Source organism: Myotis brandtii, unplaced genomic scaffold (genome assembly GCF_000412655.1).
Source record: "Myotis brandtii unplaced genomic scaffold, ASM41265v1 scaffold48, whole genome shotgun sequence".
Classification (NCBI taxonomy): domain Eukaryota; kingdom Metazoa; phylum Chordata; class Mammalia; order Chiroptera; family Vespertilionidae; genus Myotis; species Myotis brandtii.
The window spans coordinates 6,198,667-6,216,436 of NW_005368341.1; the positions used below are offsets into that span (position 1 = coordinate 6,198,667).

The 17,770-nt window shown below is 34.1% G+C and overlaps 1 protein-coding gene across 1 annotated transcript in view; it reads right to left on the minus strand.

Annotated features, from left to right (window-relative positions):
• VPS50 (VPS50 EARP/GARPII complex subunit) overlaps positions 1-17,770 on the minus strand; it is a 113,406-nt gene that overhangs the window by 90,522 nt on the left and 5,114 nt on the right. Inside the window, exons 2-3 of the mRNA XM_005876157.2 lie at positions 15,485-15,553; positions 928-1,050 (exon numbers count right to left, since the gene is read on the minus strand). Of these exons, the coding sequence (XP_005876219.1) occupies positions 928-1,050; positions 15,485-15,553 (192 nt within the window). The remainder of the gene's footprint in view (positions 1-927; positions 1,051-15,484; positions 15,554-17,770) is intronic.

A 17,770-nucleotide genomic window follows, 5' to 3' on the forward strand; every position in this document is an offset into this window, starting at 1 on the left:
AAACACAAAAGCCTACACATCTTTGTTACCCTACCCTCTGTGCTCCTTGCCCAGCCCACCATCTCCACTACAGCTGCCTCCCACCTCCAGGAAATCCCACTACCATTGGGACCCATGACTCCTACGCTAGGAGATACTGCTTTCATGATCTGTGACAGGAGAATTCCCCACGCTACCAGCACTTCTTCTCTATGACAGAATTCAAGGCGTATTTCCCCCCTGAAATGCCATGAGTAGTAAGTAAGCACCTCAGGGTGACAGTGACAGCTGTTGGAGTACATGCTAGATTATACATTGGCTTTCGAAGGACAGCATGGGAAACTACCAAAAGTGTATACCACTGTGTAGGTGCGAAACTCCAACTTAGACTCCAAGTCTCAGTCAACTGATTGATGAAACCTCAGAATGAGATGGGGAATGCCTTTATATGTATTGCATATAAAGTATGTACATGCACATTGTGTTTGGTTTTGTCTAAAAACAAATTTTACTATTCTGGCTTTTTTTTTGAAGTTCTTATAAATTTAAAATGCCAATGCTGTAAACATTATGGCATAGGGATACTTATCATGACTACACAATTATGCAGATATATATCCATGATTAAAAATCCTAGAGCTTTTTAAAACATATTTTACATAAAATAAAATAGAGGCAGCATATTAACATACTGTGTGTTAACAGTTAAAAAACAAAAATACAGAAATGTTTCCTGGACAAATATTCTACTCCTGCACTTAAGTTTACATTTTTTAAAATAATTTCACCTTTAAACAATGCAGACAGTTCAGTGAATCACAATATGGTCATTACAGACCAATGCTGGTATCAAAAAATATAACATCCCTAAAAAGCATTAAAATCTCACAAATGTAATCATTGGGGGGGGGGGGCTTTAGACAGGTTTTAATGAATTTTATTTTTTACCTCCAGCTCATATTTAACAATATCAAATGAGTCTGTAGAAAAATATATTTGTTCAATACTATTGATTAGTTCTTGTTCAGCTTGAGGATCACTAGGCTGTTCTCGAAGTTCTCGGAATTCCTCCTTTAAGGAAAAAAAAAATCACAATTACAGTACTTGTAGCTGTTACAGTTCTATCTACACAGAAATAAATAATCATCTTTCTTAATAATCACAAATCCAAGGAATCATTCTGACAAAGGAGACAAACTGATAGAAAACAGGAAAGTTCAAGAAAATAGCCAAACACTAAAAACTATTCATCTATTGAAGAAAAAACAGCCAGTTTGATAATTCAGATTTGATTTTCAATTCCTTCAGTGCCAACTAGTAGTTGAGAGAACTTAAATGTTTAATGAAAGGAAAAAAACAACCACCTAGTACCTGTCATACATACATACCACATGTAGACACATTTTCATCATTTTACAACATTCTAAAATCTGCCTCACACAGATAAACAGGGAACAACATCTCAGTGACATCTGAGTCACAATTGGCACTGGACCCCTGAGAAGCTGACATCCCTCCTTCTGCTGAAAAATCTCACTGCTCAGCTAAGAAACACTGGCTCCAGAAAAGCTCCACAAGTTTAGCTCTGCAAGTCCATGAGACTTCCTTCCAAGTCTACTAATACTGCAACTAATAATATGATTATGAAACTAGTGCTCTACATCGGATAAAATGCTCCTTCCTAATAATACACAGTGGGACTGCTATGACTTTATGTAACTGAAAAGAGTTTGACAGACAAATCCTACCCCTAATGTCAGCATCCTTACCTATGCAATTTCATTGCTTAACTGAATAAACCTTCAGTTAACTGGGAAATTTCAGTAATCCCGATTCCCTCTCTTAACCACACTAATTAATCAAGACATTATTATAGACATATAACAATTTAGTCATTTGATCATACATTTAAGTACACAAAATGAAACTAGTATTTTAAATCATTTTATGTCATTAAAATAATACTTTGAAATTCTTAATGAATTCTCACTAAATAAATACACAAAAATTATATGGTCAATTAGAGGACATTATTTGCCAAATAGAAGTACTCTATATTATTTTATTGCAGGGCACAGTTTTCAATAAAAAGAAAGCCTTATTTTTTTTTTAAAGCCTTATAACATATATCAGTTAGGCTTTGATATTTTACATTTGTAAACCTATTAAACATAAAATTATCTCCTCTGGATAGATCTAAGCTAAAATATTAGAGCAATAAATCTGAAGATCAAGAGAATATTTAATTAAGTTTAAAATTCCAGTAAATTTCAAAGAGAAGGCAAAGTAAGTGCATGAAAAAGAAAATGCCTCTTTAGTACCAAAGCTCAACTTACAAAATACACTAACAAAAAAAGGTAAGAGATATAGCCATCACCAATTCAATATGCAATTAGATACTATGAGTACAGTAAGAAATGAGTGAGGGCTGTATTTGGGGGTGAAGATTTCTCTACAGCACACTAATCTGTGTAGTACCCTGGACAGTGGTGCTGAAGAACAGACTTGGGTTAAACCCCCATCACTTACAGAAGGGTTCTCAGCTAGCCTACCCACAGGCAACCTCCCTGCATACAAATGTAAAATGACATTGACATAGAAAATGGGAAAAGAGACAAAAAATTTCTGGCAATCTCCCTCCCTAAAAGTCCACAGGCATTTTGAAATACCAGCTTCAAATGCTGCAAGCTAAGGCTAGAAGTAAGGTCCAAATAAGGATATGGTAATGTTGCCTCCCTAGGAATTCCACAGCACAAGTAGCAAATAAATGTACTTGGTACCACTCAAAACAAAACAAAACAAAAACAAACAAACAAACAAACAAACAAAAAAACCCACTAGATTACAAAAATTACTAAGATTGGAAAACATCAGGTATGGAGCTAAACTAAAAATTGAAAGAGACTGCAATGAATGAGCACTATACCTTAAATGTATAAATGCCAATGACATGTAACTACATGCGAAAGTTATCCATATATCATCTAAATGGTTGAGCTAAAGGTAAAGACATTTGGGTTTTAGTTGCAACTCTGCTAATAACCTTGGACAATTTACTTCGTTTCTCCATGCCTAGTTTTTGTCACCTACAAAGGACACACACACACACACACACACACTCAAAATGACTGTGAAACAAATATCCAAAGTTATAAGAATGCCAAAGGAAAAACATGATTTCATTTATAAATATCTCATAAGTGTACATTTCACAAATGTGATGAATCTGGGGGGAAAAAGTACAATCGGTGTATGAATAAAAAAGGTCAAATGTCATTTCTTCCTGGAGAACTGAGCAATTATATCACAGAGAGCAGGCAAACTCGTATAATTTCAGAGAACTGACATGTAACACTTGCCACGGTAAGTAACTTGGAGTAAGGAAAGGGATAAAACCAAGAAAGGCAGAAAAAGAAACATAGCACCTAAAATAGGATTCAATCAAAAACAAATGCCCACCACTATAGTCCTATAAAATACCCTCTCCTTTCACACAACTTAGTGGCTCCTGTGTGAAAACATAAATCTAATCTCATTCAAACTCCACTCTGTTTAGAATCCCAAACACCTTTTTATCCCACTGCACTTGTAGCTATAAGACTGTTTCTCCTAATCGTCTCCAAAGGCTTCCTCGCCCTTAGTTCTGCCTGCTCGATTGGATTACACACTTGAGAACTGAGATTTCTCCTTGTTACTCCATCACTATGCCCTGCAGCGCCAAGTCACACTGTAGATAATAATCACTGAACAAACTGAAATTAATTGCACAGTAAGTTATATTTTTAAAAAGAAATATAAAAGAACAAAAGAAAGGAAAAACAACGTATTCTTGTTTTGATAGGCAAATTTTCCCACAAACTCTGCATGAAAGATTTATGTCTTCTAACTAGAAATAACAATAAATGTTAAATGATTTTAGGGATATTTTATGCATGTAAATTAGGAAAAAAACAAAGCATCTAGATTGCATATTCTTACCACAATTACTCAATAATTTTGCCATTATGTAACTGGTTTCCTAGGATTGGAGATATACAAAAAAGCCTAATTCTTCACCTAAATCAAAACCAAATTTGCAAGCCAATATATATGTATGAGGTAAAGCTTTATGCAAATAAAATAAACAAAAGATTTCCTACAAAAAAAATTAAAAGGCAAAATCAGGAGAACAGAACAAATGAAACTCCTTATACCATATTAAAATACAACACTTTTTTTTAAGGTACAGTAATATTAGATATTTAAGGTAGGTACTATTTCTAAAAATTTTAAAGAACTTTATTTTTTATAGTAAATTTTATGTCACATATAGTAACTAAAAAATCCATATTATCATCAATAGTGGTAGAAAGGTTCTGAAAAACTTGAAATTTCACAAATAATTTGTCAATAACTACAGACCATCAACTATGCCACAGCTTGCCTGCAATGGTAATCAACTACACCTAAAATAAAGAAAAAGTACATCAATGTCACCCTAGAATTAAAGCTGGAGTAAAACTATAATTAAAGTAATAAACTAAATTGTAAAGGACTAAAAACAAAAGTTCTTTCTGGAAAAATAACATAAAATCTCTTTCACATACAATCAGGAGGAAATAACCTGCCTACTTTCAAAGCTCTATACCTTTCCCACTCAAGTCATATATTTCAATTTAACTTTTTTTTAAATTCTCACAAGGTAAAAATCCTCAACACTAGGTCATACACAAAGACAGCTTTCCTCTCAAATAGTTGCTAAAGTAATAGGATGAAGATGAATAAAAAATAATGATGCAAGGCAGAAGTAAGGAAAGCACGAGGAGGGAGATGAATAACAATAACGATGCAGAGCAGAACAGAAAGGAGATAGAGAGGAACAAAGGGCATCCGGGAAGAGTGAGTTCATATCTGATGTAAGGCTGGCGTTTAGAGAATGTGAGAAGAGGTAAAATTTCAAATTTGAGAAATTCTGGGGATAAGGTGATAAATATAAAGCAAAGCACATGTAAAATCAGTGTAGCATAAAGCATACAACAAGTTAAGCAACAGAAGGTGGCTTCCACAGGGTAGAAAAATGTCCCGGGGAGAATGTGCATGTACACCAAGAGGCAATAAAATGCAACAATTAAGACTTTAAAAAAATTAAATATATTTTAATATATACTAGAACCATATTTTCCCCTTAATAGAAATAAAATATATTCAATATATATCCCTGTGCCAAGTGCTATATCAAAAAAAGCATACATATTCAGTATTTTCTTAGCATAATAAACTAAGCAGGATTATTTTAGGAAAGTGGTAGACAACAAAGAAGTTATTCGATATTTTAGAGTCTCTCTTCTAGCAGTTACAATACACTATAAGGTTGCATATAATATTACCTAGCCTATTTTTCTATTTATATCATCTTTGAGATAAAGCTACATGAACATACATATAAAAAAATACACATCATAAATATAACTCTATGAAAAATAAAGAAAAACAATCAGAAATTTAAGTCAACATTTTAGCCAAGCCATTATTCCTCTCAACATAACAACAAAAGGTTTTATAAGAGGATTCAAGTCTACAAAACAAGTGGAGCCCTCAAGTGTAAGGTGTTATAAAACATTTCCAAGGTATTTATGGTTTCTAAGGAAGTAGGCTATAAATTTACAAAGCAATTTCTCACTTAAGGATTCATCTCTTAAGGGACCATATTCAAGTTTAGAAGGGAAAAAGAAAAGATTACATTTTGCATTTAACCACTACTTTCAAATTATACAAAATACCACATTAATTAGAAATTCAAACCTAAGTTCAGGACTTTCAATTCTATTCACTTTCATATGTGTAAAAAGTTATAAACAACTTAATGGTTCTCCTTACCTTATTAAATAAAATACTCTCTTTTATTTTGAAAAACAATTTAGCCTAATTTTTAAGCCCATAGAACAGCTTGGAAGCTTATAATCCTCAGCAGCAGGTTTTTATTCAAACTAAACGATGAATACAAAATCTTCATTTCACAGATGAGGTTTCAAAACTCCACAGAAAAATTATAAAGTGGAATATGAAGTGCAAACCAACTTCAGTTTCTGCACTTAGCTTGTTAGACCACAGTTCACATCACATACCTGAATGGCAGAACACACTGTGCAGGGAGGGTATAGAGAGAAAAGGGAGAACTTTTACACTTGAATAGTATGAATTTGGGTTTCCCAAGATATAGCTTATCAAAGGCTATTTTTTAACTGTTTGTACTGTTCATCAGTCAACCATAAGAAAGTTATTCTGTTATAATAAATTCTAAAAATGGAAATCATAGTCTCATCAGAGTTAATATCACATTAGAGCTCTAATTGAGAGCAAAAGAAAAGTTTAGCTATCACAATCTAAAAGGAAGAACAAATGCATAAATTTTTAATATTCAATCAGCATTATAAAAATCATCACTCACTGAACAAAAATGGGTTTTCCGTTTCCAAATGAAATAGGATTCAAGAGCACAGATACCCTAAAACCATACATATATCATATAAATTTGTAATGAATTGCCAGATGTCTGATTATGTGGGGAAATGGCATATTTTCTTAAAATCCCACTAGAACGACAATAATAATCCATCAAGGCAGCGGTTCATCAGTTTGTATTTGTGTGTTTTAAATAAAACATAGCTTTTAAAGCCTAGCCCGTTTTTCTTCAGTCTTTCAGTGCCCTCTAGTGGAAGACTAGTGAGGTTACAATTTGAAAGGAGGTTTCAGCAAAACGACTTAGTTTTTTATAAAAGGTTATAAAAATAAGCGGCATTATTTTAACCCCACTTTATACCACACATAACTGATAAAATAATGTATTTTAATCACTTTCTATGCAATAATGACTTCTAAATATACACAAATTTGTTTTTAGAGATATTTCTTTAAAATGTCTTTAAAAGATATTGATATAGATCATGAAATAAAATTAATTTTATTCATAGAATTGTACTGAGTTATTAAAATGCACAGAAAATTAGAAAGCAAAACTTTCATATTTTATACTCTGCCAAATATTTTTATTTACTTCTCTCATTCAATAATTATATTTTAACAAGTATTTCCTAAATTTATTCATATGGAAAGAAAAACATTAAAGACAATAGATTTAGAGACAGCAATATTTTTAAGCGATATTTAAATTTCTCAGCTTCTGTGAACAACATCAAGCTATTTGCCACATGCCTGTCTATCTGGAGTTCATACTGAAGAAAAGACACATGACAAATTGAGAGAAAAATCCACTGTACAACTCTTAATTTTGTTTTCATTCAGATTTCAAACATCTTTTCAGAGCCTCTCTAAAAGAAGAACTATCTGCCTGGCTTTATGCCTTAGTGGTTGAGCGTCAACCTATGAACCAGGAGGTCACGGTTCAAGTCCCTTTCAGGGCACATGCCAGGGCTGCAGACTAGATCCCCGGCAGGAGGTGTGTGAGCGGCCGCCGATTGATGGATGATTCTCTCATCATTTTTGTTTCTATGTCTTTCTCCCTCTCCCTTTCTCTCTGAAATCAATAAAAATATTTTTTTTCTTAAAACAAGAATTGCTCTCTATTCTGAGAAAAGACATCACAGCAGCTTCAATCCGTGTCCGAAAACCTCAGTGCTTCCCATTCCTTCACATTCCACATCCAATAAAGTCCTCACTCCTAAATTCTGCTTTTTAAATCTCTCAAATTTAATGCTTCTCTTTTTCTAAACCTCCTTTTTAATCAGTACCCTAGTGTCCAGGATTTCCACTAAAAAATTCACCTACACACTAGTTATCCTTCTAAAATAAATTCATTGCCAACTCTAGCAGATCCTGCATTAACTTCTGCCTACTCAAATCCTCTCCTGCCTGTGCTCCCACTGTGCATACTCTAATACAGACCTTAACTGTTCGTCCACTATTCAGCAATTACCTATTTTTGCTTGTTTCTCCCACACAGACTGAAGTAGGAACAGTCTTATACCTCTTTGCATCTTCAAAACTTAGGGACCGTGGCTCAATAAATGATTGCCAAATGCACTGTGTGAATGATCTTTTATGATTTGCTATAAAAGAAGGGTTAAAATATCAAAGCTTCTGAAAGCCAGAGGAGCCTAATCTCATTAGTGGTTTAAAACAACACAGCTAAATATTGTCAGCCATGAGTGCCTAAGAAAAACTCTAAATGATTTTGCAGAGGCATGGTAGAGTCCCTCGGTACCACCTGCAAGATACCTGTTTTAAATGATATGTAATCCTAAATTAAAAGTTTCTATCCCAATCACTAAAGCTAAAAAAGTCCCCTAGTCATAAATTTCAATACTTATCTTGTCTATTACAGATACCAATATACTCATCTTCCAAAAAATTGCTCAGTGCATTCTTTTGAATATGTATTTTTATATATCTCATACAAATATTACAATATAGAAAATATCAGAGCTAAAAAAGCTCCTGAAAATCATCTAGCCTAATCACATCTTTTCACAGATGAGGACACCGAATCAGAAAGCAATTAAAATGACTTCCCTTTAATAAGTTGAATGTTTAACTCACTATTTGAATCCAGCTCTCTTGGCTCTTAATTCAGCACACTTTTCTTATTCGTGGTAAAGTACTGAAAACAAAGCTCTGTAATTATAATTAGTGTGTGATTTTAGGGCTCTTTTTCATAGATACTAAGAAGGCAAATCCATTTATCTTACTTCACAGAAGTATTTTAAATGCTAGGAAACACATTCTGCCCAAACTCCCAGAATGCTAACAAATAGAAACACTACAGAGTAGGCAGGTATTAAATAAATAGTTGTGGGATGGATTAAGCATACAAACAAAAACACTTTATTTTATTTAGACAAATATATTTCAAGTTTTAACTACAACAGATATTTCTTTTGTCCCCTTGCCTTATATTTTTCTTAAATGAAAAAAATCAAAGACATAGTTAATAGTAAACATAGCTTGAGTCCTATTTGTATTTATAAGTTAGTGAAATCAAGGCCTTAAACAAACCTTATCTTTAAAGAATATCAGAAAGAAATATTTCAGTAAAAATGCATAAAATAATGTTAATATTGGTACTCTTTTTCACATTGATGATATGTAACCATTGTGGAAGTGCTATGGAAAGTATTTAAAGTTTAGATGTAGATTTAAAAAGTTCTGAATAGTGATATTTTATTTTTTAATCAGTATTTAACAAATAATACTCTCAAATATAGTCCTAATAAATTCTATAACTGCTAACCATGTAGCTATTATGATTATTATATATTCTAATAAATTTGTTCATAATTATTATAACCAAATAAGTAGAAACCTTTCACATAATTCAAAAAGTATAAATTTATTTAAATGATTGACAAATTTAGTCAGTAAATACTATATCAATTAATTTCTTATACCCTTACTATTGCATGAAAATCCCATTAATTTGAAATAACTTCCTTTTTTTTAGAATACTTCCCCTTAATCAATTCTCATTATTAATTCTTTGGTCAATGGTTCCTAAACTTAGCTCCACATCTGAATCACCAGGGATCCTTAAACATTCCTGACACCCAGCTCCACCCAGACTGTGAACTAACAGGAATGGGGCACCTGGCTCCACCCCAGACCCTGAATTAATTGGAAAGGGGAATGGCCTGGGTGCTGCTAATTCTAACGTGCAGCAATTTGGACACCATTGGCTCTGAACTATTTAAGCTACAATTTTTGAAGTCTGTCATAAAGCTTCCTTTCCTAAAGCAACTTCTGTAAGCAATCCTAATTTTTTTTAACTTTTCTATATTATTCTCTCCACCAAAGTTCCAAATTTCCAGTATATGGATTATTTGACTCACATCTCCTCTTAAAATGGGATAGAGTGTCATTGTGTCTACAAAATGCAAAAACTGTACCTCATGATTTCTAAGGTTTCTCCCCACTTAGAATTTATATAGTTCTCAAAAAAAAAAAATCAATCGTACTTTCTGGATTACCAAGCACACCTAATGCCCTTCTTCAGTTTTCCTTCTAGCTTCCTTTTTCCAGTGAGTTCAACCATAGGAAATTTGCCAATTAGACCATTTTAAACCCAAACAACCATTTCATATGATCCATCCGAATATCTTCCTCCTACTTATCCTTTATACTAGAAACTTTAATGTAATACAACCCAAGCTAAACTATTTCTTTCTGGAAAACCCCACTAAAATCAAAATTCCTTGTTACAACTTAGAAAGACATTATGACAAGAAAAGGAAATAGAAATGAATTTATTCCTAAAGACCAAGAATGCCTTTTTTATGTTCTACCTATACTTGAGTAAGGTTGAGCTATTAAATGAAGTTAATGTTTAAAAGTTTCTCTAGCCCTGGCCATATAGCTCAGTTGGTTAGGCATGAATCCGATATGCCAAGGTTGCAGGTTTGATCCCTAATCAGGGTACATACATTAGTGCATAAATAAGTGGAACAATAAATCGATGTCTCTCTTTCTCTCTCTCAAAATAATCAATACATTATTTAAAAATTAAAAGTTTCTCTATATAAGTATACATTGACTACTTAAAAAGCTTAAACTGTTTTTTCTTGTTACTTCTTGCACTAGAATATCAGGGGAACTCAAGCTAAGATAATGTTCTATTTTCTTATTGAAGTATTACTGATAATACATTATATTCCTTTCAGATATACAACATAATAACTTGATATTTGTAAATACTATGAAATGATCATCACAATGAGTCTAGTTAACATCCATCACCATACATAGTTACAGAATTTTTTTCTTGCTGTACTATAGGTACCATGCTATACATTACATCCCCTTAACTTATTTATTTCATAGCTGGAAGTTTATACCTTTTGATTCCCTTCACCCGTATCCCATTTTGCCCACCTTCTGTTCTCCACCTCTGCCAACCACCAATCTGTCTCTTTATATATGAGCTTGTGTGTGTGTGTGTGTGTGTGTGTGTGTTGTTGTTGTTGTTATATTCCACATAAAAGTGAGATCATAGAGTATTTGTCTTTCTCTGTATGACTTATTTCACTTAGCACAATGCCTTCAAGGCCTAGCCATGTTGTCCCAAATGGCAAAATTTCATTCATTTTTATGGCTGAATAATGTTCCATTGTGTATATTTTTAATCTGCTCATCCAACAATAGATACTTAGATTGTTTCCATATCTTGCCTATTGTAAAATACTACAATGAACGTGGGAATGTAGTGTTTCCATTTCCTTCAGATAAATACCTAGAAGTGGAATTGCTGGATCATATGGTAGTCCTCTTTTTAATTTTTTGAGGAACCACCATAATGTTTTTTAACAGTGGCTGCACCAAGTTACATTCCAACCAACAGTGCACAAGGTTTCCTGTTCTCCACATCCTCACCAACACTTGTTATTCCTTGTGTTTTTGTTAACAGCCATTATAACAGGTATAAATTATTATTAAGTTAAAAAAAATACCTACCTAAGCTTCACTACTGGGTAGCTTGCGTTTTAAACCTATATATACTACTATAATATAATGTAAGCATTTTTTTGCAATACATTTTATTGCTTAAAACCCAAGCTCCAAAACATTGTATAATACCATTTTTTAAACAAATAAAAAGAGGGTTCTTCCTACCCTGACTACTTAATGCAAAATAACCCCCAGCTTCATGAAATTTATCTCATCACCCTATTTTCTTCATAGAATTTGTCACAATTTGCAATCTCTGTGTTTACTGTTTTCCCTCTACTTGAACCTAAGTAAGCTCTCTGACAACAGAAGACTTTTGTTTTCTGGAAAAGACTACTTGCTATTGCCAGTCCCTAGGGAACGGAGCGCATAGTAAATGCTCAACTAATTTACTGAATATGCACAGGGAAAACACCAGAAGGCGATGTCAACCTTGACTGTTAACACTGGTGACTTTCTTTTTTGGTACTTTTTCTGATTACCATGTTCTCTGTTCACACTACATATTAATTTTTTATTAAATAAAAATGTTATTTTAAAATAGTCATTTCAAATTAATATTTTATATTTTGTTTCAGTGCTTTTAATAATTTGAAACTTTAAAGATCTTTTTTAAGCCAATAAAGTTCAGATCATCAAGAACCAGAACATTAATTTTAAAGCAATTATATAAAAGTAAATTTTTTAACATGTATATCATCACTAATCATCAGAAAAATGCAAATCAAAACCACAAACAAACAGCACTTCACACTTGTTAGAATGGCTATTATAAAAAAGACAAGAGATAAATGTTGGTTGGGTGTGAAGAAAAGGGAACCCTGTACCCTGCTGGTGGGATTACAAACTGGTACAGCCACCATGGAAAACAGTATAGAGGTTCCTCAAAAAATTAGAAATGGAATACCATACTACTACCCAGCAATGCCATTTCTGGGCATATAATATAAAATAAATAAAAACAGGATCTTGAAGAGATACCTGCAGTCCAATTTTCACTGCAGCATTATTCACAATAGCCAAGTTAGGGAAATAATCTAAGTTTAAGTCAATGGATGAATGGATTAAAATATGTTACACAGACACACAGAAATAGTAAAATTCAGCCATGAGAAAGAAAGAAATCCTGCCATTTGTCACATGGAGAATGCATTATGCTAATTGAAATAAGTCAGACAGAGAAAGACAAATACTGTATCATATCACTTATGTGTGGAATCTAAAAAAGCAAAACTTACAGAAATAGGGTCCAGAATAGTGGGTACCAGGGATTTCAGGGTTGGAGGAAATGAGATATTGATCAAAGAATACAAACTTCCAGTTATAAGATAAATAATTTTAGGGGATTCATTAAACCCCACTGTATAGATATAGATATAGATATAGATAGATATAGATAGATACATAGATATATATATAGATATATATATATCCTACTTATAAGGTAACATCTAAGTTATGAAAAATACTCAACATTCAAGTTATACCAAGCTATTGAGAGGAGCAGAGTTTGCCACCCTAAAACATGCCTTTTGGGGATACTGATTACTTTAAGCTCGTTACTTTTAAGAAAATGAAAGAGTCAGGAAGACACTTTGACCTTCCCCCTAACTGCTCAAAAGAATGTAAATAGAGGACCTGCTTAAGGAAGGGAGCTATCATGACAGATGACTGAGTTTAATCTGAACAAAGTGTAATATACAGGGAGGAACCTAGCAAGATCCGTTTGACCGCAGCCCTCTCCGTGTCCCGTTGTTAAAGGTGGCCCAGCAAACATTTGTTTACCAAACATTTGCTTTGCTATCCCAACGTGAATTACCTTCCTGCCCTTTGATGTCCCAACCGCTACTCCCCCTTTCTCCTTAGCTCAGGATGTCATGTAAGCTTCAACTGCCCCATGTGTCCTCCAGTCCCATATTCTTAAGCTATCCAATAACTTAATAAATGTTATTGTTTCCTCCTGTTAATCTGTCTCATGTCAATTTGATCAGACCAGCCAGAAGAACTGAGAAGGAAAAGGGGAAAATTTCCCCTAGCCCACACTATGCTGTGTAGGAAATTTCTGAACATGAGTCCTCTTAACTTTTAATTTCAGAACTGACTGCCAACTGCACCTATATCAAACTTAGTCTACTAACTAGAGCTCTGCCACTCCACAACTCTGAAGTTCTCAAAACTACCCAGAGTAGAAGGCAGCAGTCGGCTCACCCTGCAGCACTTGTGATGTTTCAGGAGAGAACAAACAGGCACAAGAAGCGTATAAGGCTTTCTTAGTGTAAGGCCAAACTTAAGCTTAGAGCATTAATACTGATTTTACTATTAACTTTTACAATTTAACTAACTTAGCTTCTTAGTATGTGTCAATGAGACCAATTCCCAGGCTTTACAGTTGTTGACCTTGTGATCCCAGACTTGTCTCTCTACCCAGCGCCAGTCATCTGAAAAGTACACACCACTGGTCACTGAGGGGGCTAAGGGTGGGAACTCAGTAAGAAGGCCATATAGTAAGAGCATCATAAATTCACTTCCTATTACTACTGGAAGAATATCATGGCTCATGTTTTAAAGACAACAGAAAGTTCTTAGGCAACACAGTTATGTGCTTTAAAAAAAAAAGAGGCTCAGTTATCAATTTTGCATTAATTATGAAATATCTAAGGCAATCTAATTCAAAGTATGCATAACCATAATGCATGATAATCTTTATTTCTTAGGTCAAAGAAATAAAGAGAATTATTTGTCTATTAGGATTTACAGTTTATCTCTTAGTTCCCAATGTTACTACATTACAAAAAACTATTCAAAATGCCTCTTTAAGGTTTTTGTCTGAGCCATTTAATGGAAAAAGGTTGGCTAGAATGTTATTATATTTGGAGAGTTAGTTTGGGTCAGACCTAAAATAAAGACTAAGCAGTAAATACAAAATTCACTTTGGGAGGTAAAGCACCTCAAAGAGATGGGGGATTATCCTCGTAAGCAGCTGACACTGAGGTGTGACAAGAGGCCTTCTGACTGCCAATGGCAGCCACAGAAACCAAACAATCGTTTCAAATACGTATGATCCACAAATTGAAAATCACAAGAGCGTACATTCAGAAGAACAAGCTTTAATCTGTGATGGTGCTGCTATTCAAGGAGGCAGCTCCAAGTGGCAAGGACCCAGAGAGAACCCGCAGGGATTTATTTACTTAACAATGGTTAATAAATCTCCTGAGGGGAAGCCAGCGAGCCTTCAAAAACACCTACAGAATTTATAAATTGAGCAGCTCAAATGAGTATCAGGGGACTAAATTCTAAGATATCTATACTTTGGTATAAGTTATGCTTTAGCTACTTATTTAAAACTCTCTCCTCCGTAACAAAAACATAATTAACTATGATTTTTGACTCAGAGTGTTTCAGCACAGAAGTATATTATTTCATTTTATTTCTCCAAATTACAGCAGATAAATCATAAGATTATATATATATCCTATATAATAAAAGGCTAATATGCAAATCAACTGAACTGGGGAATGACTGGTCACTATGATGCGCACTGACCACCACTGATGACATTTAATATACATGTATATTAAAAAGATAGGAGGGAAATATGATGAAAGGCTTTATACCAACAAATATGACAAATTAGATAAAATGAGAAAAATCCTTGAAAGATACAAAATACCAAAGCACACTCAAGATAGAATAGATAATCTGAACAGACCTATATTTTTTAACATAAATTTTATTTGTAGTTTAAAATCTTTTCTCCACACTTACACACACACACACACACACACACACACACACACACAACTGCTTTCAGGCTAAGAATTTAATATAATAGTAAACTCTAAATTTGTCAACTTTGCATTTGCTGCTTAACTATAATGAATTATACTTCATCCCAATGAGTAACAGAAGCAAAAATGAGCCCCAAGCCTCCTGCACTATAAAATGTACCCAGCTTACTATAACCATCATCTGACTGTGGGAAGGAAAAGCATCTTTGAATCAGTTATTACCCAAAGACCATAATATTCTCTTAAGGAAGCGAAAAGTCATGCTCACACATGTAGATCGATACCTTTCCAGGGACGCGGAGACTCTCAATGGCACCAAGATCACTGAGGCTCTCTGGAGGGCTTTTCAGACCCTTAAAAAAATAAGATGAGAAGAATCTGAATTGTGCAGCAGAATATAATATGAAAGATTATACTTATTAAAGTAGAAACCACCACCTTAAAAATAGAAATTCTCTTGCTTTGAAATATATAGAACAGATATTCTAAAAACATGCCATTTAATACATATAGTACTATTAAGTCAAGTAAAGATGTACTTTTGGTAGTTTGAAATAATAGTATCACATGGCACCTCAAAACTAATGGTTGACATATAATTTAACCATGATTTTAAAATAACAACAACAAAAAACACTTGAGTGACAAAAAGAATTCTCTAAAAGCACTTATCTATTAATTATTACCAAATTAACCTGGTAAAATGGTCAAAAATCCACAAGTTTAATATATCAACCAAATGAGCAAATAAAAGATTTTAAAATAATACTAACTGCTTAATTAATATATAAGTAACCCCTTGAATTTACCTATTTCTCACTGATGCACCCAATTTATATTGCATAATTGAGACTCACATCGCATGTCTCATTGCTTTCTACAATTTTTTTTAAATATATTTTACTGATTTTTTACAGAGAGAAAGGGAGAGGGATAGAGAGTTAGAAACATCGATGAGAGAGAAACATTGATCAGCTGCCTCCTGCACACCCCCTACTGGGAATGTGCCTGCAACCAAGGTACATGCCCTTGACCGGAATCGAACCTGGGACCCTTCAGTCCGCAGGCCGATGCTCTATCCACTGAGCCAAACCGGTTAGGGCTTTCTACAATTTTTTTACCTCTTTGGTATCTGGTACTTTCCGTATTCCCATCAACTGAGGTATTCTGAAAGTCTCATTTGTGCCAGGAAAAATGATCAAGATGGAAAGACGTTAGCAATTTAAATTTTCTTTAAAAATGTCTTTTTAAGAGTAGGCTATTCAAAGCAGATACCTAAAGTCCAGAAAGTTAGTCTGCAAGCAAATTATGCTGGTACATGAATTTGAGGAGAGATTTATACTACAGCCTCATTTTTGTCCCTTTGATGTCCTTATTAGTAATCAAAATATAGGGTACATTTAGGTTGACTATTTGAGACTTAGAGCAGAACTTGCTTATTTTTAAATATTAGAGGTGTATTTTATTTGTCCTTTATTGTAAAATACTACCAGTCATGTACAATTTTTATTACAAGGTGGTCTGCCTCACCCCCAAGTCTTCCATTACCCCAGAATACTCCACGTAGCCTTCTCTCTCTGTCTTTTGCTCTCATTCTCTCTTCTTTCTCTCTCTCTCTCTCTCTCTCTCTCTCTCTCTCTCTCTCTCTCTCACACACACACACACACACACACACACACACACACTCCACTTTCTGATGAAACTAAAGAAACCAATACCCTCTTTCAGAATTAACTCCTCTATGCCGTCTTCCTAACTCCCTATGCTTTAAAGAACACACTATTTCTGGGTATTATCCGTAGATCACTTCCATCAACACCATCCAGGGAAATTAAAAATAAAAAAAAAAATAAAAAAGATTACTGGGCCCTACCACAGATCTAATGAATAGGTATTTCTGATTTAGCACCAGGCACTGTACTTTAACAAGCAACCCAGGTGATTCATAGAATCACTAATACTTTAGAAACCCCACTAGACATTTCTCAATACAACACTTCTGCCAAAGTAGTGAATATTAAATACATCTCTTTCTCTCCCAGACTGGAGTCCCAAGAGAAGGGAGACACCAAGTGTTATTTGCCTCTATAGCCCTGTGGCTAGCAAAGTTCCAGGAACAGAGTAAACACCCCAGTAAATTATTCAGCAAAAGTCCTTGGTCAGACTCCACTCACCAACTAATTAGAACATTGTTTCCATGGGAACATGCAGTTGACTTTAAAATGAAGTTTCGAGGGAACTTTCGGGACTAGAAGAATACTACAGTTTACTGCCTTAAAATGAGAGAGGAAATAAAAAACAGGTAACTACTTCTATGTGTTTGTTTGCTCTCCTTGTCCCAATTTCTCACCAACAGTCATCATGAGAGCAAGGCTCCACCTTAAAACCCTTAGGACTGAGGAGCAAGCCCTCCCTGCCCCAGGCACTGTACCATGAGCTTCCTCACTCCCAAGCTCCAAAGGCCCTTCCTTTACCTCCATAACTCCTTTCTTAAGCCCATTCTTGTAGGAATTACTTCTTCTACCTCTGTGATTTACCAAATAAATGTTCTCTTACCAAAAAAAAAAAAA